The following is a 25,369-nucleotide window of genomic DNA, read 5'->3' on the forward strand; positions in this document are numbered from 1 at the left end:
GCCGATAGAAAGCGTTGTGGCTCATATGGGGACGTCATTCGTCCTCTGACACTGGTGACTGGTGAAAATGTTAGTGAAAATTTCCGGAGCTATTATCCCCCGGCAGGTCAAATGAAATTTATCGTTAAGTCATCATACCACGGCGATTAGCAAGGAAGCCACTACGTACTGACAGTGTATTCTCGAAACAGACGAGAGTCTGCGATGGCGTCAGCACCAAGAAGCGATGAGACAGCTCATTCTATCACTTCTCTTTCAATTACCATGTCATTTTCCTTTTTGGATGCTCTTCCCCCCGAAAATCCCCTTTATTGCAGAGGGCAGGTAATTGAATTTCACGCACTCCTGCTACCCACGTCGTCATGTTAACCGGAAACCAGACGACGCACGCTGTATTCGCCCATGCTGAGCGTCCTGTAGGTGGAGCTGGCTGTCATCGTGAACGACTTCAAATTTGTGCGCATGCGCGTGCAGGTCCTCTACGGCTGGCTTACAAACTGTAGGCATCACTTTGTGTTGTGTTTCGTTCTTCCTCCGTTTTATGCTTTCGAAAAGGCACAGACGGTTACGATTGTGTAACGTGAATTTCAGCGGTAGCTGTTGTGTGTGGATGGACAAAACGACACGGCTTTCTGTCCAAAACGAACATACAAGAGAAGTAAATTGGGCGCCCATGTCTTTTCGTGCACCCCTAACCGTGGAGAGCTATCCTGCAGCGCGGCCACAGTGTACTCCGTAGCAGACGACAGGAAAAAAGACGTTGTCGTCTGCTAAACGCGCAGTACGCCAATCACGGTATTCCTGCACCATGCGAATGCATAACATAACATGCGGCGGAAATTCTATCCCACGCGCAGTTATTTGTGTTTTCTTCTTCTTTTTTTTTCATCCACTAGAGTATTCCGAAGGGATGTCACCCATGCGAATACATGATATATAACATCGATATCTTCGAAGATACAGTTCGTACCAAAGATGAATGCATCTTGGTACAGCGGGCAGACGAGCGCGGAATATCCGCAACTTCGGCAATGCAGCGAATCGTAGAAAGAACCTAAAGGCTCTCTTGGAAACCATGATTTAAAAAAGCAAAGTATTTTGGATCACATCTTGAAAAGTTGCAGAGTGTAGCAGAATACATGACTGCGAATAATTTCCACCACCTTCGGTAAAAAAAGACAAAAGAAGGGCAAATAGACCCCCCCCCCCCCCCCCCCCCCCACGTCCATAAAGACAAACCACGTTTCTTGCAGAGTAGCACAGAAGCCCGCTGATGCGACTTCCTTTAAAGCGTGCTTCACTGCAGTTGTACGCTTCCTGCAGTGAAGCCCACTTTAGGTTCGTCCAGAGTCACCATCCGAGAAATCGTATTGGGTATAACACTGACCACTTTTTTTTTTTCTGTGCTGCTGGGCTGCAACACTTTGCGTAGATACATGTCTTGTGGTTCATCTACCAGCATATAAAACATGGCACCACGACATTCCACCACGTGTCTTTGTTCTAGAAATATCGCGAGGCTACAATAGTCTGTACGTTTCACTCGTATGTTTCGCGCTTGCGTGAGAGGCTCTGAATCGCATCACGTTTTTGCAGACGTGTCCACGGATTCTTACGCAGTCATCGCTCATTAGAAATTGTAACTGCAATGAAACTGAGTTCAGAAGGAAACTAAATTTACCTTGCGATATCAGTGAGTAAGAACTTATAACACAGTTAAAATAGAAAACAGCGGTGAACTTCACTTCTACACTATGATATAGCGCCTCGAAATCACCACCTACATACATCTTCACCTAACGAAGTACCGCTTCCAGCATCATACTTTCGACCCGATATCCCTCTACGCAAACACTCTTCTGCACGATACATCTCCATTAACAGGCCCACCAAAAACCGCGACAGAGCAGGTGCCTTTTAACGCAACACACGCTCACAGAGGGCGACACGGTCGCATTAAGCGCGCACACGTGCATCTGTCAACAGATGTCGCGTGCCGGCAATTACACCACGGGAGGTCCCCCACATAGGCGAGGGGACCCCCACGGTGACCACTTCTAATGACTACATCATTTGCATGTGTGAGCAGCGTGTACATTCGGGGCGAAGTGACGCAGCAGGCGGCGGCGCCACCCCGCGGTAGCAAAGAGCAGAGAGCCCCGGATGCGCTCCTCGCGCCCTCCGCGGGGTGCTGCGCGTACTATGCCAACCTGTCGTCTGCTTCATTCTGTATGCATGGCTCGATGCTCACGTCTCCATTATGGGCAATGAAGAAAAGCATGATGATGTAGGAGCGGAGGACCCAGTGTACGCTTGATAGATTTGGATGAAGGGAGGCTGTGGAGAGTGTATCTTCTGCGGGCTCGAGTGCATTAGGCTTAGCGTGCTGTTCTTTCGTTTGTGACTGCGACATGGCGCTGTTTTATGTCTTTTTTTTTTTTTATCTGGTGGTGCATTCGTGTTTATGGTTATGGCGGCTAATCAAAGCGTCTTCTGGCACAGCTACAAAGGCGTAGAAAGACAGTAAATAAGTCTTGTTCCATGGAACATCAGATTGGAACATTTAAAATTCAGCTGTATATGACGCAACGTCCCGTGAGCAGACACACAATGTTAACGCAAGCTTCCCTTTCCCAGGGAAGGCCAAACATGTCGGTGTGAACCCCTGACTTCCGTATATCCCCCGATTCCTCGAAATCGTACAAGTAATGAGGATTAAAGGGTAGGGAGAAGTCCAGTAAGCGAGCCTTTGAGAATTCGTAATCGGACAACAAACATGTCGAATTTTACAGTCCAACGAAAAGTCGTCGACACTCTACAAACAGAATTCGGCACGGTAAAACATCAATACTGGCGCGCGCCATTGGGTACTGGAGGTCCCGTTATTGTAGAGCAGTAATAAGGACATACAAGGTTCTGGTATGTCGAGATCCTCGAAAAAAAAAAAAAAGACAAACACAGGAAGCCCGAAAGAAAACGTGCACGTAGACAATTTGACAGAAACGTATCCCATCGGCGGAGAAACAAATGCCGAACTACATGCAAACCAATGCGTCAACAAATAAATGAGTTACTAATCTCACTAAATTTCTAAAACCCACTCATGTCGTGGATAGAATGGAACGAAGAAGTTGTCACGCTACGGTGCCGGAGTATCGGGAGTGGCGTACTGCGCATGCAGACGACACCGTCAGCGTCTTTTCCTGTCGTCTGCTACGGAATACCTTGTGGCTGTCGCAGGATATTCCCCACAGTTAGCAGTGTGGCAGTGTAGGTGAAGACACGAGGTGGAGCCAACACCACCTAGATATAGGAAGCCTGCTTACTCAATGGCATGACGTAACAACTAAGAGTCAGCCCATTAGGATCGTGTTTTCAACGGCCGTAGCCAATCACGAACGTGCTTCCAGCGGTCGATGGAGACTAGCCACAGCCAACCGCATGGGCTGCCACTGTCGCCTGCAAGTAAACGTCCCCGCGTACTAAATGGGAAAACAAAATAAAGCGCGAAACGGTCACATATTTTCTTTCGTAGACTAATTTTCTGAAAGCAGTTTTAGTGTACAGGTTCAAATTTGCGAAGTTAGCGGCAAGTTCTTAAATTCGGCGAATCGCGGTACCAGACGAATTCTGACTATATGTCATGTGTCCACGTAGGGAAGGAGGGCGAGGGGGCATTAAGGAGACCTTCTGTGTCTAGGTGGCGTTTGTTGAGCGCTCGCGATCACGTGACAGCAGAAAGTTATGACGTTTTTCGCATCTTTCGCTGTAGCATTGAAGGGAATGTCCAACAGAACCTAGGTAGAGAAAGCCTGCGCATTGCCTCATCTCCCTCTTTCAAATAAGAGTCAGAATTTGTCAACTACTGCGCTTCATCGTCCTGCGAATTCCAGAACCCGCAAATGATTGCAGACCTAATATTTAGACAAAAAGTGCAAGACGCTTTCCAGAAAATCAGTTTTTTTTAGAAAGATTGGCACCGTTTTACGCTTTATTTCCAAGTTTTCCCATTTAGTACGCGGGGACGTTTAGTCACAACTCGCAGACGACGGTGGTTCGTTTGCATGGCCACGACCGCTGAAAGCACGTTCATGATTGGCTACGGCCGTTGAAAACACAATCCTCATTGGCTGACTCTTAATTGTTACGTCACGTCGACGAGCAAGCAGGCTTTCTCTATCTTGGTGGTGTTGGAATGACGCACCGTGTAATCACACAAAAGCAATTTTCCCCAGAACAAGCATGCCTGGGGAAGATGCGTACAACGTCATAGCTTTACGCTGCCACGTGAGCGCGTGCGCTCGACGTCAGGTCTTTTCGTACTCTTCTAATATACCATGGGAAATATCGTGCGGCTCGCCCAAGCTATTCCGTAGCAGACGACAGGGACGATGGTGTCGTCTGCTATATGCACAGTGCATCACTTCCGGTATTTCGGCACGGTGCGGATGCTCAACATGAGACGCGATGGTACTACTTCCACCACAAGTTTTTATTTTCATTTTTTTGTTTCCTTCCACTATATTCGAGAGACATACCTCATCCCATCCGTGCCACAGCTTTATTTGACACACTCTCTGGAAGGTTTCCCCGCAACGTCAACCCCAAATGAAGCAGAACGGATCAGCGATCACAAGAACACACGCACGACGTTTCCCCAAACAGCATGAAAGGATGGGCTCCCTCCCCACCTTGCCTCCACCAATGATCTCCTCTTGTGGACTAACTCCTCCCCTGGGGGGAGGAGCCCACTCTTGCGTGATCCCACGAGGATACCGACAACAATGGAATGCGATTCGTAAACAGCAACCCTGAACGAATACGGTATACGAACGTAACAGCGCGCGTTGACCCAAGTCTGACAAACTGCATTAAGAGTATTGTTTCAGCAACGCGCAGTGCCACGTATCAGGCGTAACATTTGTCACGTGATTTGTGAGGATGCTCATGATATTGAAACAGAACTTCATCACCATAGCACATTCCTACTCTCTAAAAACACAACTTCACTGCATATATTGCCACGAACGATAGGGTTATCGCTTCTGATTCGAAGAGAGAGGGTGGCATACGCCTTTTTGTGCCAATCTGGACAGTCATGTTTAGATGTCCGGAAAACTCGTTATCCGGACTACTTTCGCGGGAACCAGGGATGGGCATAAATACATTTTTGAGTATTTAAATATAGATACAAAATACTTTGTTGAAAGGGGTATTTAAATACTCTTCGTAAATACTTTTCAACATGAGTATTTAAATACAAAATATAAATACAGTATTTAAATACCGCAACTACTACCATAAATACTGTGAGGAAAATGTCATCTGGAATTACAGAAATAACGATGATCATAACGACAAATCAGCAACGAACAATAGCATTTATTTGTTAGACTTTCATGGTGATTTTAACATTAGAAGTTTCTCGAAGACAGCATCTTTTAGGCATATTCTGTTCGGCCGTACAATCAAATTCGTAAAGGAGAACAGCATCTCCACAAGTGCCGATGAAAAAATGCTTGAATTAAATTTGACGAAGATGCTTCGTACAACACGGTAATTGGGTAGCCGCGACCGTCTGTCCGCAACAACAGTGAAAAACTTGCCATCTAAAATGGTTTGTCGCATGCGCATGCTAGCGCAAACACGGCATAACTGCGCCCCAAACATGCCCTTCTTCCCGAAAGGTTTCTTGTTTGCTCTAACCTGTCCAGAAATTATATTTAAAGCAAGCGATACAAGAAAAGCAAGAGGTACTTTTCTGCTACTTGAGTAAGAAACAGGTACATCCTCACTAGTAGCTCGTGTTTCATAGTCAAGTAGCTGAAAAGTAGCGTTGGTTTCTCTTTTATCGCTCGCTTTAAATAAAATATCTGGTCACGTTAGAGCAAACACCCTGTGTACTGTATTTAGGTGTATTTATAAAGTATTTACAAGAATAAATACCAAAAAATTGGTATTTAAATATAATTATAAATACATTTTTCGAGTCTGTATTTAAATACAAAATATAAATACACGTATTTATATTTTAAATAGTATTTTAATTATAATGTATTTAAATACTGCCCATCCCTGGCGGGAACGAACCTGCCCCAGCAGCACAATGTACTGAAAGTCGAGTGCAATAGGGGTGGACGGGTAGGTGGAAGGCCTTGAACAGACTCGTAAAACTAAAGAACATTGATAAGGCACATACCGTCCACCCCCACTGGACTTTCAGTACATTGTGCTGCTTGGGTGCTACCACTGAATTTTGTCTCGGTTATCCGTAATTCGTTATCTGTATCCGTACAGCAAGTATACAGGAACCAATCTTCCAGGACCTATAGGTCATTCTGATTCGCTTATCCGGAAAAGTGTCAACGTCTCTTGTCGCTGCTATTGCTGTGTTCGCATTGTTCCAGAAAAATGTCACATCTCACTGGGACATTTTGTACTGTTTGAGTACCCTTTCTTCAAAGGTCACTCCCTTTTGGTGTGTGCGGACACACAGTATAGAGATGGTAGACGATAAACGGAAGAGGTACCCTGTACCCACAGAGCACAAGAAATCAAGAAATCCACATGTGACCGTCAATGTCCAGGCCATGCGAAAGTATCGCCTGTCTTTTGGCCTATGCCAGTGACATTTGCAAAAATGCAAAAACATGAGCGCGAGCCCAACTTTCTGAGACATTACCCTTCTATAAACAGAATTAAGAGTTCGAGGTAACTGGTTACTGTAACCTTTTTTTTTTTTTTTTGGAACTTGTAACTTAACACGGTACTTTTGCGCCGTGGTAACTTTCGGAGGAACTCGTTTCCTTTTCAGGTAACTTTGCCAAAGTAACTTAAGCTAAGTTCCAAGTTACTTTTAACTCGCTTTTCACTCACGTCCGCTTATTTTCTTGCTTTCTCTCCGGTTCGTTCATGGCATTTTATGCCACAAAGCGTGATATTCAATCAATGACAGTAGTATGTTGTGGAAGTATTGTGGACAATTGAGGAAGTAAGGACCGCTGCCATTGAAATGAAGCTGAACCATTGTGCGCCCACAGGGAGTAAGATGCAAAGCGTTCGAATTGTTGGATATAAAGGAAAACTATCTAAGCGTGTTGCACTCCTCCGCAGGCAACTCAACGGCGAACTCAACTGCTCACGCGCGCTGCACCTGCGTAGCGCTATTTTGTGTCCGAAATAACTTGGAAGTAACTCGTTCTTTTTTAAGTAACTCCGTAACTGCGAGTTACATTTCAGGCTGAAGAACTTCGTTATTAACTTAGTTACATTTTTCACACGGTAACTTAACTCGTAACGAGTTCTTTTTGACGGGTAACTTCTCGATCTATGTAGGTGACGCAGCGGGTGCCGTGGCTGTGACCAAAAAATCTGTCACACGCGTGCCCACTAATTTCAGGCAGCTCACTTCGCACGATTTTTTAAGAAACCATCTTTTCCTTGTTTCCTTTTCTGGAGCTTATAAAGAGGACTCCCAAATTTTTCGGGTTTCCCCGGAAATTCGCTTGGTTCCGGTTATCCGGAAACTCGTCGTCCGGACAAAAAGGGACGACTCCCGAGGTGTCCGGATAATCGAGACACGACAATTGACCTCTCCCTGTTTGTAAACAGATGACGTCATTGTGTTCGACAGCGCCACCAATTTGGTAGAGTTGAACTACGCTCGAAGAACAAGGTCGCGCCACCACGGTCTTGAGGGGATTACGATGGTCCCAGAAAGGAAGGCGACCTTCGGTCCTACTTTCATTTCAGTATAGGAGGTAGCCAGCAATTGCCCATTCGTGGAACCCAGCCCTCCCCTCCCGATTTGTTTCGGTTTCAGTCTGTCTACCAACGTCATAATGACATTTCTTGGGTGGTGGTCTATTGACATCCCTCCAACCAACACCACGCAACATTGTGGTCACGTGCCAATAAAGTGATGGGACGATACACATTCCTATCCCGATTTCGTTTCTTTCCTTTTTTTTTTTTTTTTACGTGACCTTGCACGGGAGAAAAATATAGCTCCACTTTTGCATGCCATATAAAAGATTGTACTATACCTCGAGATAACCACAAATCAAACGCCCGAGTCATCGGACCTCCGATTATATACGTTCCAGTGGTCGGATTCACAAAGAGCTCGTGCGACGGAATATGTCGTATCTCCGTCGTACTGGAAAGTTACGACGAAGTGTAGATTCACGAAGGGCGCGCGTCGCAAAATCTTCGCAGCTTACGGCGGAATCCTGCGAGAGCTCCCGAGCAGTCTTACGAAGAAAGATGGCGGCGTTATTTGGCAGCGGTGGATTTGGAGACGGCAAACGAAGACTCCGTACTACGCGCCAACGCATTGCACTTTGCCACAGAACCTTCGAGACCATCCCCGAAGTGACATTTAGGCACTTTTTTGCTTGGTAACCTTCAACATATGCTTCAACTTTGTGCTCCGTAAAATCGGGTCGCAGGGATTTTTCGAGCATCCCCTACACCCCGCTAGGACACCCCCAACACCCCTCCAAATTGTCTGCGAGAAAGGCAAAAGAAGCCATAAAAGTTACAAAACTGGGTGCCACACACCGCTTACAAAACACCCTCCCCCACCCCCTCCCCGAGACGAACATACTGGGAATATATTTGCTGTGTTACCGAACGCGTTTCGCCTGTGATTGCATGGCATCCATTATGGCTACCGAAAGACCGAGAGCACGTGCAGTAACAAAACATTTGGGGACGAACAACTTCGTCTTCTTCTAACGGGACGACTCTTATTGGTGAGATAACAAATTTTCGTCATCGTTACCATAGCGAAAACATAGTCTCGCACCCTTTGGCTGTTTCTCTCCGAGATGCACGTGACAGGAAGCGAGCAACTTCCTCTTCCCCGTCAAAGGGGGTACCCTCTCCACTACGATAGCTTTGTGAATCGCGCTTACGACGCCGTCGTATACGCGCGTCGCAGGCTACGACGTCTTAGCGCATCTTAGCGTAACTTACGATCGCGTTTGTGAATCCGACCCCAGAACCTTTTGTAGAACTCAACTCGTCAATGTCAGAGCATCTTCAAAGTTCGGCATTGAGGAGACATGGCTTGGTATTAGAGCCCTGCACGGGCCGACTTTTCCGGGCCCGGCCCGGGCGCATCGAAAAATGGCCCGACCCGGGCCTGGACCTTCATGCGGCCCGGCCCGGCCCGGCCGGGTGACTCAGCGCGTAGATCTCGGCCTAGTATTTCCAGACGTGACGTAGGCGTTTCTAGCGCTTATCGCACAAATTTATAAGGAAATTTATAGTGCCACGAATCATCTTCGAGAAACTTCCAGGGCAGGCAGGAAACCGTACATCTCATCCCGGCGCATGCTGAAGAAGAAAGAAGCTTCCAGTACTTCCAGACACATCGCCTGCTCTCTGGCAAACGCACGTGCTGTTTCTAGACCTTTCGGCGCGACGCTTAAATGCTTGTGCGCTCCAGGCTGGAGCATTCTTTCTTTGGACTCAGTTGTGTCCAGAGAGCTATCACTCTTGTGCTTTTGCTACCAAGTAGTTCAGCAAACCGTTTGCTGTTTATTCGACGACTCGCCGGCCCATTTCGCTTCGTGACAACAGGAACACAAGACACGGCCACAGCCATACAAGAACTGTCGGTTTGACACCACAACAGCACGAGACCGGTCAACGTTACACTACCAAGTTTTTGTGGATGTATAGACGGTTCTGTCGACAAACTCCTCCCAATCCTTACCCCTCTCAGCAAGCTTTGCGAACATGTTTGTGAAATACGTGAGGAGTCAGGAGCAATGTAAAGTGGCTTTCAGAATGTTCTAGAGGCTCGAATCATATACGCATAATGCAGTGTCCCTTGCTTGTTTTTGCAAATGCGATGCACAGGAATGACGCAAGCACATGATGATATGAACTACGTGTAATAGTCCTCCATTGCGTGGAATTAGCTGCGTGACCCGGTCCAGCCTGACTCTCGGAAACATGTTTGTCGTCCCGGTCCCGGCCCGCGGTGTTTGCGTATATTGTCGGCCCGGGCCGGCCGGAAGCACACAGCCAATAACAAAAGCCCGGCCCAGTCCGCGGGCCGGGTCGGGGGCCCGGGCCTGTGCAGGGCTCTAGCTGGTATACATAGTAGCTGCTAAGACCTCTCGTTGAGTGAGCTGCCTGGAGTCTCGGTAAGAAGCCGCACAACGCCCATGTGTTGCATACTTGAATGTCACACTTCCATTGAGGATGGGACAAGACGCAATGCTCGCCCACATCCGTAGGAAGAGAAATGTGTATTGTCACCAAGTATAGGGAAGAAGAGAGAAAACCAAACCATGTCTTGTCACCATGTATTGTCATCAGTGTACGAGAGCGTCACAGGGGCTGACTCCCTAAAATGTCTCAAAGGGACCTATACTATAACATAATCTGAATGCCCAGCTTTGGCCAGAACGTATATATATCTGCTCAGGGGTTGATGTACGTGCTATAGTTGTCCGTAGCATTGAAGGTGCGCAAGCGCTCGATGTCACCAGCCGCCGCACGAACTCCACCGCACCTTTTAAAAATGTCTCTCTCTGTAAATATCTCTGCGGATACCGGCGTCAACGAGTTGGATATCACCTCTGTTACGCTACGGGTGTTTTCCTCGTGCAGCGCTCCACAGCGCGGGATACGCATCCAAGAGTGGCGGAATGTTGCGTACGTGCCAACGGCACAATCTACATGGCCACCTAATGGTCAAGCACGTTAGTACCACCGGCATCTTCAAATAGGACCGCGACGACGTCTGCCACCGCCTATGGCAAAGTGCACAGCTCCGAGCACTGCACTCTCTCTGCGAAGGGCTCGGCGAATCCCTGCTATAGGACAAGATTTAGCACTTCTGCTAGTACGGACGTGCCAAAGACATTGTTGGGGTTTCCAATGTGGCTAAACAAACTTAAACTAAAGGAAAGCTGAAATGTATCACTAGATTATCTTAGAACAATCCAAAGGCACAGGCAAAATTACACCAAATAAGCCATAGGTAGCCAACAACTTTTCTTTGGGCAACAGGCAAAAGAAAGTCAAACCAAAAAAATGTCAAAGATGGTCTGTAGATTTTGTTTTGGCAACCGGCCAAAGAAAGTCAAACCAAAAAACAGCCAAAGGTAGTCTATAGATTTTGTTTGGGCACTGGTCCAAAGAAAGTCAAAGTCAAAAGAAATACCAAACAACCAAAAGGATGTCCAAACAATGTCAATTGACAGGCAAAGTTCATTTTCATAAGGGGCCACCCTGTGCTGCAATGCAGCGGGAAATCCACACGTCTGGTAATTGATCTGGACTGCCAGATGAAGGAACCATTACCTATCGCGATGCGGGACGGGAGGCAGGAAGAGAAACTGAATGACACTCCGCTGAATCCGGGGCACGCCAACCAGGACCTCAACTCCGTGCCACAGCGTATCGGGCACAAGGCAGTGATAAAACGCACGCTCCGCATGCAGTTTCGTGACAAGCGCGGAATGGACAGGAAGGAGTGGCAACTCCGAACCGAGACAGACGGTCCCGAAGCGGTAAAACGCCGTGTGCCGGGCGCCATTGTAGGCTAGCTCGACGGGCCTCCGCGGTGACAAGACGAAAAGCAACCTGCTGGGAAACGCCAAGATACCACAGCCGCCGGAGGCATGAGGAGTAGCTCCAAGAGGGACTTGTACAGGCGATTGACAGACCACGTAGATGCGTTCACCAGGGTAGGATTCACGCAGGCGTCACATGGAGGAGACATACTCTTTAAGGTGAGCTGCGACAAACTCAGATCGAGGCCTATACCCAGCGAAAAAGCAGTAAAAGAAACCTTGTTATAGAAACCTTATAAGGACCCAGGAGGTACTGCGACAGATCATGCGTAAGGGTGCTACGGCTCCAAGAGTGCATCAAAAATGAGATACGCGCATAGTACGCCGAATTTAGATAGCAAGTGATGAATTTAGGAAAACGAGCGCGTCAACGATGGAAGATGGAAGTCACTGAAAAGGTTAGCCAGCTGTAGGGCTCGAATGTATTTGTCCTTTCTATTTTGTTCCAGCCTATCAGAACGTCAGTTCTCTCACGAGCGCGTCAAGTTTAGCGGAATTGAGCAGAAAACGGAAGGCAACCAGTGATTTCCCCAGAAATTCACTACGGGGGGGGGGGGGGGGTGCCGAGCTTTCAACGGGGGGTCATTGTCGGTGGAGGTTCCACTTACGGAATTTTTCTTAGACACGGAAATAATCATGGCACAATGGTGACATTTCTGCACAGCTTTCCCGGTTTATTCGTACATGTTACTTTAGCACACAGTACATTAGAATAGAGATTCATTGTGAACGGCATTTCAACATTAAGATGCATAATCACACGACCGACAAACATAAGGGACCACCATCTTGTCAACCAACACCTAGCAGTCAACGGTGAAAACCTTAGAATACCTCGCTTGGTTGAGTTGGGCGCAAATGGCTCTTGATGATCCACATTGAGTTTGCGTGCCCGCGCGCATTTTTGCTCGTACATACGCGCAATATATGCATAGCACAGTCACTTTCAAATGATTTTGGACAAATGCATGGTACGATCATTTACATGACTGTGGTCCTACAGCCCAAGTTTGAGAGTACGGGATGTAATTCGCTGCGCCGGACTCACTACCGGAACGTGTTGGTGGCCGAGCTGGGTGGGGTCACATGAGAAATTTCAGGGGGGTGTTGCAAAAATGCAGGGAGGGTGTACACCCCCCCTGAGGGGGGTGTAGGGAAATCCCTGAAACGCATGGCAGCCCCCGTGTGGTCACGCTTTTTTTGAGCGAGTCCGACCCTCCTGCTGTCAAAAGCTTTTGTCTGGTCGAACGAGGCTAATACCGCTGTTAGCTGTCTCAGCTTAATTAACCATTGGATGGCGTCACGAATGGCCATCCTGTGGAAGACCGATGACCTGCTTATCTGAAAAGGTTTTATGCACAACGATTACTTCGGTGTCACAGATGAAAATCAATCGCCGCCTATTTACACGAGGGTGGCACGCTGCCTATATGTGTGTGTATTGGCATCGAGACGGAAGAACAGTCACAAGGACTGGCTCCCATATAACTATCTCAACAAGCTATAGGACTAAAACTAGAACTAGTGCAATACCAACACCTGCTTGTGAAATCACGTCACGTTAAGGATTGCTGTTCGTGCTTGTGTCGCCGTGCAACAGACCAAGACTACGGAGAGTTGCGTATACGGGATAACGGCACGAAGGAAAGTAATGCTTATGGCGAATTCGGGTGGTCATTTCGGAGCAACTTTTTTTGCCAGATCTCGAGCTGTCATGTTCGCTTGGTCAAAATGAAGCAAATCTCGCATGTTCGTGTGGCGCTTTCCGAGCGCTCGGAATTTGCTAGCTAGCACTTTTTTTGCCTGGTCTCAAAACGATCGAGCAGCAGGATGCTCAACTGTATCCGGTGTCGTCACATCCGCACTACAACGGTGGCGCGTGCCCTCATTGGCCCGCATGTTGAAATCACGTGGTTTAGCAGACGACAGAACTCGAAGACTTGTGACCGCGACGCCCCTAGCGTGATCCAAGTACCTAAAACCGCTAGATTCCTAGCAATCATGTTCGGTGGCAACGGTCACGTGATCCAGCTCGGTCGCCGACCTAGCAATTTCCGAGCGATCGGCCGTTTTGCTACGAAATGACCACCCGAATTCGCTATTAGTAGCGGACAACGTACCTTCCATGCGTTTCTTCGAATAGCACAGACGAAGTTAGCCAGCGTCTTCCGAACTCCACAGCACCAAGGACTGCTCTCTCCCTGTGTATAGAACTCTGCGAACACCCGCTCGAACGAGGCTTAGAACGTGTGACGGTCCCTGAGCGCGACCGCCGTGTACCGCTGGTAGTTTATCCCTAAGAGAATGAACTGCCGTCTATCCCGGATTGGAACGGGGAGGTTGAAGGAGCGTTTGAATGGTGCTCCAGCGAGTCTGTGGAACCCCATACAGCTCCTCAACTCTGTGCCACAAGACGTCGGGAACGGCACACTCATGAAAAGCGTGCTGCGCAGTTTCAGTGTGTATTGGCATCGACGCGGAAGACCAGTCACAAGGACTGGCTCCCATATAACTATATCTCAACAAGCTAGGACAGCAGTTTTAGTTGTATTGTCATCAAGCAGGAGAGGAGTTTTTCTTGGGAAAAATGTGTATTGTCATCGAGCAGGAGGAGGAGGTGTACCTATGGAGGTACAGGCTCGGTATGGAGTTTGTTTGGGAAACATCGTGTGTATTCGCATTGTCAACCGTAGGATGGGACAAGCTAGATTCAACAGTATATGGTTACCTAATCCACAGAAAATGTCCGGGAATGCGCTGCTACCTTCGTGACTTCTTCAGCTCTTAGTTTAGACGGTGTGTTGCACACAGCATTGGTCCTCGCACGCGGCCCAACCGCAAACGCCCATATGGATACACAAGACCTTCTTGAATCTCACAGGCTTTCTGTGACTGCCCAAGCGGTTAATTGTTATAGGTCGCGTCGTTCGTTAGCAATCATGCTGTGTATGTACAATGTAGTTTCATTGAAGCAGGTTGTATCGGATGCAGCTTATGGCTTCATGTTGTCGCAGACATTACGTGATGGAAAGGACGCCTCTCGGTATCTGCTGCTTGCAGAAGGGGCGAAACGGTTGGCAGTCCTGCATTCGAGACCGTGTCAAATCTAGCTATACATATTTAGAGCGTCTTTCAATAATAAACGCTGGAGTGGGATGTTATTGTGCGCAATTCGAGATGAAACTGTGCGTTGCGATATTGTGCAATTTGTGTTTTTTTTTATCATTCTTTCACTATGATCAGACAATTCCAACAAATGCCCGTTCAGCCGAAATATGAATAGAAATATATCAGCGGTTAAATTCGCGGGCTCAATAATTCGCGAATTTGTGAGGAGCCAGGATCAGGCAATTATTTGCGGAAACTTAAATTCGCGGTACTGTACCGTCTCTACCTTACTTATACCTTGAACTTCTAGGAACAAGTTAACGAAAGGTATCACAACTGTGGAATAACCCGTTGCATTTGTCTTCCTTTTGAGCCCGGGGGAAGAAAAGTGGGGGAAGTTATTTATTTACGCGTGAAAAGTAAAAAAAAAAAAAAAAACTAGCCATAGACACATTCTCAGGGGTCTAGATCTTCTGACCTGTAAATGCAAAACGGACGTAGCCGGTCTAAAATAAACATAGAACAAGAAAATTCAAAAATGCAGATTGTCTCATCTTGCCCAAACCCTCGGGGCAAAACGAGGCGTTGCGTCGGGCAAGACGAGACACGCCGTGGTAATAAGCTATACAAATTAGTTTTTGCATTGCGAGCGGACAATATCAAGCCCGTGGGCCCCTGCACAAGCCCCTTGAGCTTACCTCCTACAGGACGTGCAAATGAAACCACCGAGAACCCGGATATTTTGCTCTACCGTCCTTTGGAAGCAAGGCATCGCCAGTCTGATGTGTCGCTGGTCGGTCGCTTCTGCTTTGCTGGAAATATCCTAGGAAACGCAAAAATTTGCCGGATAATCCTAGACTATATGCAAAAAAAAAAAAAAAAGAAATGTCTGAGGAACAAGCTTAAAGCCAACAAATAGTTGACCTGTCCGTTTCTAAATTATATTAAATTGTCGCGTCTTGCCCCGTGCATTATAATCGGATGCATTAATTTTTTTCTGTTCAACACCGGATAAGGATAGCCAAGAGTGTCCATATTTTGCATATATCTAGATGAATGAATACAGAAATAGGGCGTGAACTTACGTTGACAGAATAAGTCTGCGAAACGCTGCTGCGCAGATAATAAGAAAAAGGACTACAGAAAATCGCGCCTCTTTGGCGGGTCTCCACATTCGTGGCAGAAGTAACTGATTTTGTTTTCTCTTCAGCGCATACGCCAATCCGGACAATTCTCACGTGCAATAAAGCGGACATGCAGAGCCACCTGTGGGTGAAGTTTGAAGCGCATGGAGCAACGCGGCTCTGAGACAGGCGGCGTCGAGCAAAAAATGTCGCGTCTCGCCCCGTGTCTCATCTTGCCCCACCTCGCCCTACTTGTTGAGTTTGTCCCTCTAAGGCATCGGCTTTTTTGTGAATTACTTGTTGAACTCACTTTTCTTTTCTTGTCTGGGTGTTTTAATTTTATTTCTTTTTTTCATATACCGGCACGGATAATTTTGTACAAACAACGAGAAAATGAGGAAAAGGAAGCTCTGCATTGCACCTCACACACACACACTCTCCCGCTTTTAATTAAAGCAAGTGGCATGTCAGAAAGCAACGCGAAGAGCTCGTAAATAAGCAGTCTCTGTTGTCTTGTCTGAAAGCATGCCTTTCACCTAGGGTTGCCACCTTTCGTAGTGAAAAATATCGGATGAGGGAGAGGAGGAAAGGCTCGCGGGAAAGGGAAGTGGGTGAGGGGTGGAAGAGCACAAACAGAAAACAGAGAGATAGAGAGAGAGCTCAAGATGATACGAGGAAACATATGTTCCTGTGTGTAATAATATTAATGAATAACTAAGGAAAAGACTGGTGACTGCGGAGTTGGGTCGGTCTATGCTCCAGATTTATTCGAGCTGTAGTGGAATGTTGAAGGGAAAACCCCGCAAAAGCCCATATGAAAGGTCTTGAGTCACAAATACCGGCAAAAGGCTGCCGGTATCGCCTTCCTACCGGCAACCGGCAGAGCGAGCAAATAACCGGCCGTGCCGGTATAGTACCGGCCTGGTGGCAACCCTACTTTCACCCCAAAGACTAGCACCAGGGTCAGTTTGCATAAAAGTTGAGCTCGTCTCATATACTCAATCTCCTTTGCTGGGCACTGAGCACGCGCAGCGAAGCCTAGTAAGAATGAGACTGACTCATACTCCTCTATTATGCAAACGGCCCAGATCCCTTCGCACTGAACAGTTGGATATAACTAGGGTTTGTGGTTTTCGGCATTTATTTTCAACCCATTTCGGGGGGTGTTTATCGGCATTTATATTGGGGACTATAAATCGGATTTTTTCGGCATCTATATTCCGCCCAAAAAATAAATGCCCGAATGCGGGCATCTGTTTATTTCGCATGAAGGAGAGCCTATTTTGCGGGCGAAGTAACAACGAACCGAAAATAAGTGAATTGATTCATGGTTTCATTAACAATGTCTTTTATTGCCTGTGCCAAACCAGCAAACAATGAGACTACCTCTTATTGTAATAGATGCAAGCGTACATCATCATGCTCGCATCTGTCATAGCGGCTCGCTCGTTGCGATTAATAACACGCAGTTTAGAGAACGCGCGCTCAACATTAGCGTTAGAAACAGGAATAGCCAGTATGCTTAAGGCGCACTGCAATAACAAAGGCCATGTGCCGGAAGGGGTCGTCCAAAACTGAATAGGAGATATATCCACCTGAGGGGCAGGGCATGCAGCATATTCGAAAAACTCGCGCTTTATATCATCCATACGAGATTCATCAACAGAGCTGAGGTCATCCTCCTATAAGCGCTTACGAACAACGAAACAAGGGCACAGCCTGAAGATAATGCCACGCACGAGAAATAGTCGACAAAGGGAGATTCCAAGGGGATTTCCCTTTGCGGTTCCAGGAATGGCAGCTGTCAGGATACGAGAGATTCGTATTTTTTCGGAATATTCCGAATCTGAAAAAAATCATTCGGGGGGTGTTTTACGGCATTTTTCGGAAAATGCCGAAAACCACGAACCCTAGATATAACTTAAGTCGTGAAATAGTAACAGTTTGCACACTAGACTAGGAGAACGCACGTAAATGCAAGTTCTCATTTCATCTGTTTCAGTCCTCCGTATTTATGAGTCAGTTGTAAACTAAGCTTTGCAACTAGCACTTGAAAAAAAAAAAAAGTCCGTTAAATATTTATAAAAACAGCGATCAAAACGTAGCTACCCTCCTCACTTTGTGCGACCACAGAATGTCAGCGATAAAAACTAAACTGGAAGAAGTATTACAAAGTACTCAGCCTAGTACATCACTTGCACACATGCAGTACGATGCGCTGTAGTAAGGTATACGCACGATGCAAGGCACTTGGTACTTCAGGGCCCATTTATAGTTTATAGCATATACTTTCGCAAATTGAGGCATCAACAAGCCTCATGACGAGTAATGTGCTTGTCATTTTACGCACACTTTTAGGCTACGGCTCTACGGCTGCCCCTCCTCCGAACGGTTCTGCTCTGAAGCGTGCAGAATGAACTTCGTATAATCAACAACAGAGCAGATATGCACCAATATTCCGCAACAGCTTCTTCTTCTTTCTTCAGACTCCCATACGAAGAATGAAAAGTAAAATAAAATGAGAAAAGGCAGCGATGCTCGCTCTGCATGCAGAGCGCGAGTTGGCGAGAGCCTCCCGCCACCCTTTTCTTCGCAGACGACTTTTTCAGCGCAGAAGACGCTCGTCGTGCCATCTTGTGTAGAGAGTAGCTACGATCGGTCGAAACAAAATTGCAGACGGAAAGCAGAAGCAACGCTGTTAGAAAGCATTATTACATACAGAAGAGCAAAGGCTTAGCTTCCGAACAACTGGGACTTTGTACAGCACGGGGCTACGGGTCTGTGTATCGACCGAGCACCGGTGCTGGATGATGGGCGGGGAAACTTTTAACGCGATTCCGCCGTTGCCACGGAGACGATCGAGCGTCTGCTACAAGGAACGATGGCAGAAGATGCTCCGGAACAAAGGCCACGCGAAACTAGAGATGCGAATCCTCGAAAAAAAGAAAAAAAATAGATAAGAGAAAAGTTATAGCAAAAAAAAGTTTCTTTTCGTTTTTTTCCTCAGCGTCGGAAAAATTGCGCAGTTTCCAATCTTGAAAATAACTAAAAAATATCAAGTATAGGCAAAATACGATGCATAAGGAAGGCCAACAATGCCTGTTTAGTCGTTCTAGTGAATTATTCTACGGTCTATTGTACTGTATATTTTGCATTTTTATTTATATGGTCAACGATCAAACTCTCATGAAACTTAGACAATTAAAAATGAAAAGTTAGTTTATCTCTTAATTTTTTCTTCTTCTGCTAATTCTTCCTCAAAAGAAAATCTGAGAAAGCCGTCGTCTCCCTCAATTTGTCAAAATTACCGGGAATTTTGCATCGCCATGTAAACAAATTTATGCGTTTGCTACTTCTAGTCCTTCGCGCTAATGGTTAGATTGGCTTAAACTTGTTGTATTTCGTATTTGTGTGCTAAACAAATAAAATATCAATAAAAGTTTGGTGATGATGATGGAACTGCTTGCCGTAAGACGGCCACGCTCACGCGGGCAACGTCACGTCTATCCAACACAACCTAGATTGAGAAAGCCTCCACACTCGTCGACGTGACGTAACAACTAAGAGCCAGCCAATCAGGATCGTGTTTCCGGTGGCCGTAGCCAATTACGAACGTGCTTTCAGCAGTCGTAGCCATGGAGACGAACCGCCGTCGCCTGCGAGTAGCGAGTGAACGTCCCCGTGTACAAACGGGAAAAACTTTAAAATAAAGCGCAAGACAGTCCCATATATCTTTCTCAAAAGCGTGTTGCACTTTTTATCCACAGATTTAAGTCTGCGGGTTCAAAAGTTAGGTGCGATCATTTGCGAGTTCTTGAATTCATAGAACGGCGAATCGCAGCTGTAGCAGACGAATTCTGACTTTATATGTCCACGTGGCGAAAGAGGGAGAGGAGGCAGTAAGCAGGCCTTCTGTTTCTAGGTGGCGTTGCGTCTATCGCAGGGGGAGTGGAACTATAGTGCCATTTCATTCCTCGTGGACCACTGACCACGCTATTAAAAATCCCACGCGAAAGTATGTCGTGTTTGACTGTTATTCGATGGAACACATGACAAGAGCAGACAGACGACCGGATGTTGAGAATATGTCGGAATTCCCTCTTTGGAAAAACGAGAAAAACGTCACTCCCTAAGGACCAATGATTGCGCCACCGTGATAAAAGGAATGCAGAGGGGCGCGATTCCTCCTCTCCCCTCACCTCCGCGCTCTCACTCCTCCGCTTAGGGAGTGACGTCACACCGCCGGGGCGTCTGAAGCCGTGCTGATCTTTAAAATTCGTTTATTTAATATCTAAGCTCTTTTCGAACGAAAAAAATTGCCGGGTAGATTGTCGGTCTGTATCGGTTTCATAGATGGTCTTCCAGATGCGACCTGAGGAAAGCCCAGGGAAAATACCCAGGGCAGCACTGCCATTGAAAATTTATATAACACTATGACGTGTCGAATCGAATTCGTGCAAGAGTGATATTTTGTCTTTTTTCGATTTTTGTAACAAAAAATCGGAAAAAATAAGACAACCAGCATGAACTACAGGTTTTCCCGGCAATTTTAATCCAAGTGCCAGCTAAATTAATCCATGCCCCATAAAGTTCGCATGGCACATGGATTAATTTCGATGGCGCTTCGATTAAAATCGTCGGGAAAACCTGTAGAATCACTGCTTCCCAGATTCTACTCAGACTGACAAGTAGTTCCCAAACTCGAGAAATAGTTGCTGCAAAGCTTTGGTGACGTGCGCTACAGTTGCCACCAGTGATGTGACACTCTTTGCTCGTGTCAACCCCCACAATCACAACATGCTTTTCCACACTGACGAAATTCCTCAGACTCTAAAAAAGCGCAATTTATTGATACGAAGAAAATTTAAATTAGTTTATCAGGTAGATCAGCCTACCCTACGGCATTATCTACAGCATAGATCGTGCTCTGAAGCACAACACAAGCACGCCAAGCAAGCCATCATGCTCGATTTGAAAGTCCCTCCCTTCGACAGCCCACAAACACACCCTCAGCAGAAGTTGAGGGATTACCAAGCCACTTACCAGCTTCAAATGAAACAAACACACCGTTATTTCACCCAGCTTCAAATCAAACAAATAGAATGATATTTCACCAGACTCCAGTACGCTGCATCTAATTCAACAGTGTGCCGCAATATTCGCTTTCGTACAACTTTGCTTCACCAGGAACGTTTCTACTGCAGGTCTTTCCATACTCTACAGATACGGTCCAGTTGCCTGCACTGGAAGCAGAAAGGCCAGCAGATGTCCTACACTGGCACCCAGGACACAGGGTGTTGGCCACTGTTGCCAGGGGCGATCCCAGTCCAAAGGCAGGGCGGCAGCCCCGGCCCACGCCCCTGCCACGGCAAACATGGCAGCACGCGTCAAGACGCGCGTTCGATGGTCCGCATTTGGGCCGCCTGGCAAGGCGCACCTGCCAGAGAAAATAAAGAGGGGACCAAAAAGTGTGTTGGCTAATTGCTGGATGTAGGGGTACTATTTTGGGGGTCAGTGCAGATATGTGCCTTTCTCAACATTGCATGTTTTTAGCTCCAAGGAGCCTAGTAGATATAGTTTGTTGCACCATGGCCAAAACTCTATTGCATGCTAAAACATCGGAGGGAAAAAAAAAGAATGATTTCTCTGTGTGTCATATTTGGTGAGCAAACCTCATTGGTTCCTGAAAGCACATGACTTCATGGACGCAGACGTTAATCATGACGACACATTCAGATGAGTTTTGCCAGGGATTTTACTAGGATTTTGATATCGTGGGTCTCCTGTAGGGGTGTGTGTAACACCACCGTTTGCTGTTTTGGCCTTTCTGGCAGGCATTTGGGGAGGGGTGTCACGAGAACTTCGGGGAGTATTAGCGGTGTGGGACAGGGTGGTGGAAAAATCAGAGTTTCCCTGTTTGCTGTGCCGATTTTCTATGCATCTATTACTCCCTTCACTGTAAAAGTTAAAATGCAGATCCACATCAATGCACATTACTGCGATTTGTATTTATCCAGCTTAACTTGGGGCAAAGTGTTTGAACAACCCTCAACAGAAATATCAACACGAAAGGTGTAACGTTCTGCAACGCACTGACACTTCTACCTCAGTTTTGTTGCCAGGTTGCAGGCCCTCATTACAGTGCAAGTGTGTCAGCATTGTAAAGAACAGGGATCGGAACCAATATTTTTTTCGGTGCACTTCGGGTTCAGGCATACACGTTCCGTTTGGGTTTAGCTCCGCTAAACCGAAATTATCAGCTTCGACCGGTTCAGGTATATTGGTACGGTTCGGGTTCGGCTCAGGGAGAACCCCACCCACAAAAACAGAAAAGCGGTCGGGACATTTACAGCGACTGGAGCAGTTACATTTTGCGGTCCTGGTTCAACCGGTTCATAGGCAGTAATTGTGCTACGTGACAAACACAAGACAAGTAATAAACACATTTATTATTCACCCAATATTTTACTGTATTGTACTCTTGTGGTCTTCTGCTGAAAATGAGAAGTGCCTTTTGGCAGAGCCCAGTCAGGACCCTCTTTTGCTCCGGCAAAAAACTGTCGTCACAAAAGTCACAACTTTAACTCGCATCTGGCATCGTACAAAAAATAAACAAACAAACAAACAAAAAAAAAGGTAAGTCGGTGATACAATTATTTCATCTCTGAACCGATTCTTGAACCGGTAACTGCATCAAATTTTTTCTGTTCAGGACAAGCAAAAGATTGTTCGGGTTCAGTTCAGTTCGACAGAGAATAGCGTGTTTTTTTTTTCGGTTTTCGGTTCGCGTCCAGTTCCGGTTCCGATCCCTGGTAAAGAATGAGCATCCGGACATACCACACTCAAACAATTGACCGTTTCCATGACCCATCTCTGATATTCAGATGAGTTTCTGGCAATTCAAATTTCCGATAATTCAAAGAAAAACCTGTGGTTCCCCGGAGTTTGCATTGATGAGGGTCCACTGCATTTCCCATTCAGTGGAAAAGTGAAACGTTCTTGCGAGTCACCCTCAACCACACTCAACATTCTCAACTGTGATAAGGCAAGCCTCCAAGTCGTAGCCATAACAACCTCTTGTGATAATTCAAGAAGCAGAATTCATACCTGTTTCAAAGCAGTGAGAGACCCTACCTGATGGAACCATCACCAAAGAAGAGGTTATGGAGTGCCTTCGGAGTTGTGTCACGCGTCACCACCAGGGGCAGCGTCGTCAGTGCGGCCAAATGAATGCTAAATAGCAATGTCTCAGACATTTGCCTGCAAAATCAAAATAAATAAGAGTACCAGAGTGAGAAACAATTTCCCCAAAATGTCTACGAACAACCATGTAACAAATAAAGTTCACACTTTCAAAGAGAACCCTTACACAATTTTTTTTTTTTACCAACTGGATAAACACAAAGTATCATGTCCAATAGGGATGTGCCAGTATTCAGATTTTTTAAATACTGAGGCAAATAGTTAATAGTTGAATATTTTATTCCAATTCTGGAACAAATATGGAATTTTGTATTCAAAATGCAAAACTGGCGGCTATGCGTCTTGGGGCGAAGCAGCCTTGCGGGACAACACTGGATGAGTGCGAGGGTGATCAAGTTCAACATTTTTTTTTGCTGCCGAAACAAAGTGTCTTGATGAAACTTTGTAAAATAAATGTTCAAGGGGCATACTATCCAATGGTTGAATATGTGGTAAAAAGCAATATTTCCAAATTTGTTTTGTTTTTTCTGCGCGCTCTTCCTAGTCTGCGTGCCTCAAACATTTTTAGCACGTTCTATGCCTCCTAGACAACAGCGCTAAACAGTTTAGATGACCCTGAAAAAATTCCAGTTCCGTAAAAATGGAAAGAGTTCTCGAAATTTTACAGTTTTCTCGGGGCATAAACTCTCGAATAAAAAGTGTCAATCAACCTTCAACGGATCTTGGAACGAAAGTATTATGCTCTGCCTTCACTCAGAAGACATTTGGTTGGAATTTGCGAAAAAGCTATTTTGTTAGAATTTTTGTTCCACCAAGTAGAGCACATGTCCCATCACAATCTCAGAGGCAGCCAAAGTGCGATTTTTTCTTCTTCTTTTTTGCGTCAAAAATAAGCCGGGCAACCATTGGCTGTATGGGAACAATCAACCGCAATTTATCTGAAAGAAATTGGGGAAAGTCGAGCGCAATGTCTGGGACGCTTGGCATGGAATGACCCCTTTGTATTTCCTCCAGGTACATAAACTACTCGCTTTGCACTTGCTGTGTGTGCATAACTATTCGTTACGGTTTTCAAATTGTTATTTGCGCAGCCTTAATGCAAACAAAAAAGGTAGGAGCATAAAACTACTATGAAGTTACTACAACATCTTACTCTGTGAGTGGAGCTCCAAAAAGCACCGCGAGAACGTAAAAGACAGCCACTGCCAGTGCAAACACTAGCACAATTCCTAAAGCTGCTTTCAGAGGCTTTTGTTCTGGGTGTCGTCTGAGTCTCAACAGAGACGTGGCTGGAGGGTAGAGCCAAATGACTGCAGCCGCCAACTGGATGGCTAGAGAGAGGACCACGAATAAGGGCACCCCTATCTGTGGGACATCACGAAGCCAGGGCCAGAGAAGGACGCAAAGGGCTGCCTCGGACACTGCAACTGTAACAACACGATACAGGGGTGTGGAGCCTCGGCGACGGTGCCCTCCGAGGCCTTCCCACCATAGCTGTGACGTCCCATCTGAAGTTGCAGCACTGCGACAGAATGGAGGTAACACGTGTTAGCAGCTTTTGGTCGTTTCGTGCGGAAACGAAACAAAGTTTCTCAATATTACACTTATGTTTGGAATGGTGCTCTGTCAAATGTAGCAAACAAGCTGTACTCAATAGAGGCACTAACAAACAACAAATCGAAATATGAAGTATGCGGTTTAAATGAAGATTAGAAATATTCCCAGCATCAAAGTGACTGGCGGCCGGGCCGTCAAAGAACAGTAAAATAGTGTTGCTCACCACATTCGATACGGTCTATCACAAGGTTGCAGGGTTCCAGATATTAAAAGCACTTGGTGCTGCTTGTGTGCTCAGCCATGGGACTCTGTTCTCATTGTCAACGGCCTTCTGACACGTAATGTGTTAGGAAATGCCAAGAATTGGCAACAAAACTTTGCAGATGCCTGCTGTTAGGCTTAACGACGCGCCGAATTATTGGAATTTCCACACGCACTGCCGAAGTACATTAGGTTTCATGTGCAAATAAACAATACACTTACTCTATATAGCTCATATCAACCAGCGGACTTCATGTATACCATCTAAAACACACGGAAAATCGATTGAATGGGACATGCGTTTCACCCGAGGCACCAAAAGGAGGAAAGAGTGCAGACAACGCAGACGACAAATTTCCCGCGAAGTTTCGTTTCGTCTGGTTAAAATTATTTAGTATTTTCTACATATACAACAACATTTTTGAAACATTTAGTTTTAGGCGTGTAATATATTCGTTCAAAAGTTTTGTGTTTTATTATCACACGCATGCACTCTCTGATCCAGTGGGAAGCCGCAGC

At 46.2% G+C, this 25,369-nt stretch overlaps 1 protein-coding gene across 2 annotated transcripts; it reads right to left on the reverse strand.

The window, feature by feature from the left end:
* Positions 1-20,652: 20,652 nt before the first annotated feature.
* LOC135397114 (uncharacterized) lies at positions 20,653-25,199 on the reverse strand. 2 transcript variants are annotated; one of them, XM_064628463.1, is made up of 4 exons: positions 25,073-25,199; positions 24,186-24,554; positions 22,964-23,089; positions 20,653-21,266 (listed from the first exon to the last, which is right to left on the reverse strand). In XM_064628463.1, exons 1-4 carry the CDS (start codon positions 25,084-25,086, stop codon positions 21,047-21,049), a joined length of 729 nt encoding a protein of 242 aa, XP_064484533.1. In that variant the 5' UTR covers positions 25,087-25,199; the 3' UTR covers positions 20,653-21,046. The 2 variants fall into 2 exon arrangements, with proteins under 2 accessions (XP_064484533.1, XP_064484534.1); XM_064628464.1 differs by having other exon boundaries at positions 24,813-25,199.
* Between the last annotated feature and the right edge of the window lie 170 nt (positions 25,200-25,369).

This window comes from Ornithodoros turicata, chromosome 6, assembly GCF_037126465.1.
Source record: "Ornithodoros turicata isolate Travis chromosome 6, ASM3712646v1, whole genome shotgun sequence".
Classification (NCBI taxonomy): domain Eukaryota; kingdom Metazoa; phylum Arthropoda; class Arachnida; order Ixodida; family Argasidae; genus Ornithodoros; species Ornithodoros turicata.

Coding starts and splice junctions, on each gene's coding strand:
- LOC135397114 (XM_064628463.1), bottom strand. Junction 23,090..24,185: donor TTTGGAGCTCCACTCACAGA/GTAAGATGTTGT, acceptor TTGATTTTGCAG/GCAAATGTCTGAGACATTGC. Junction 21,267..22,963: donor TTTGGTGATGGTTCCATCAG/GTAGGGTCTCTC, acceptor TTTCTCTGGCAG/GTGCGCCTTGCCAGGCGGCC.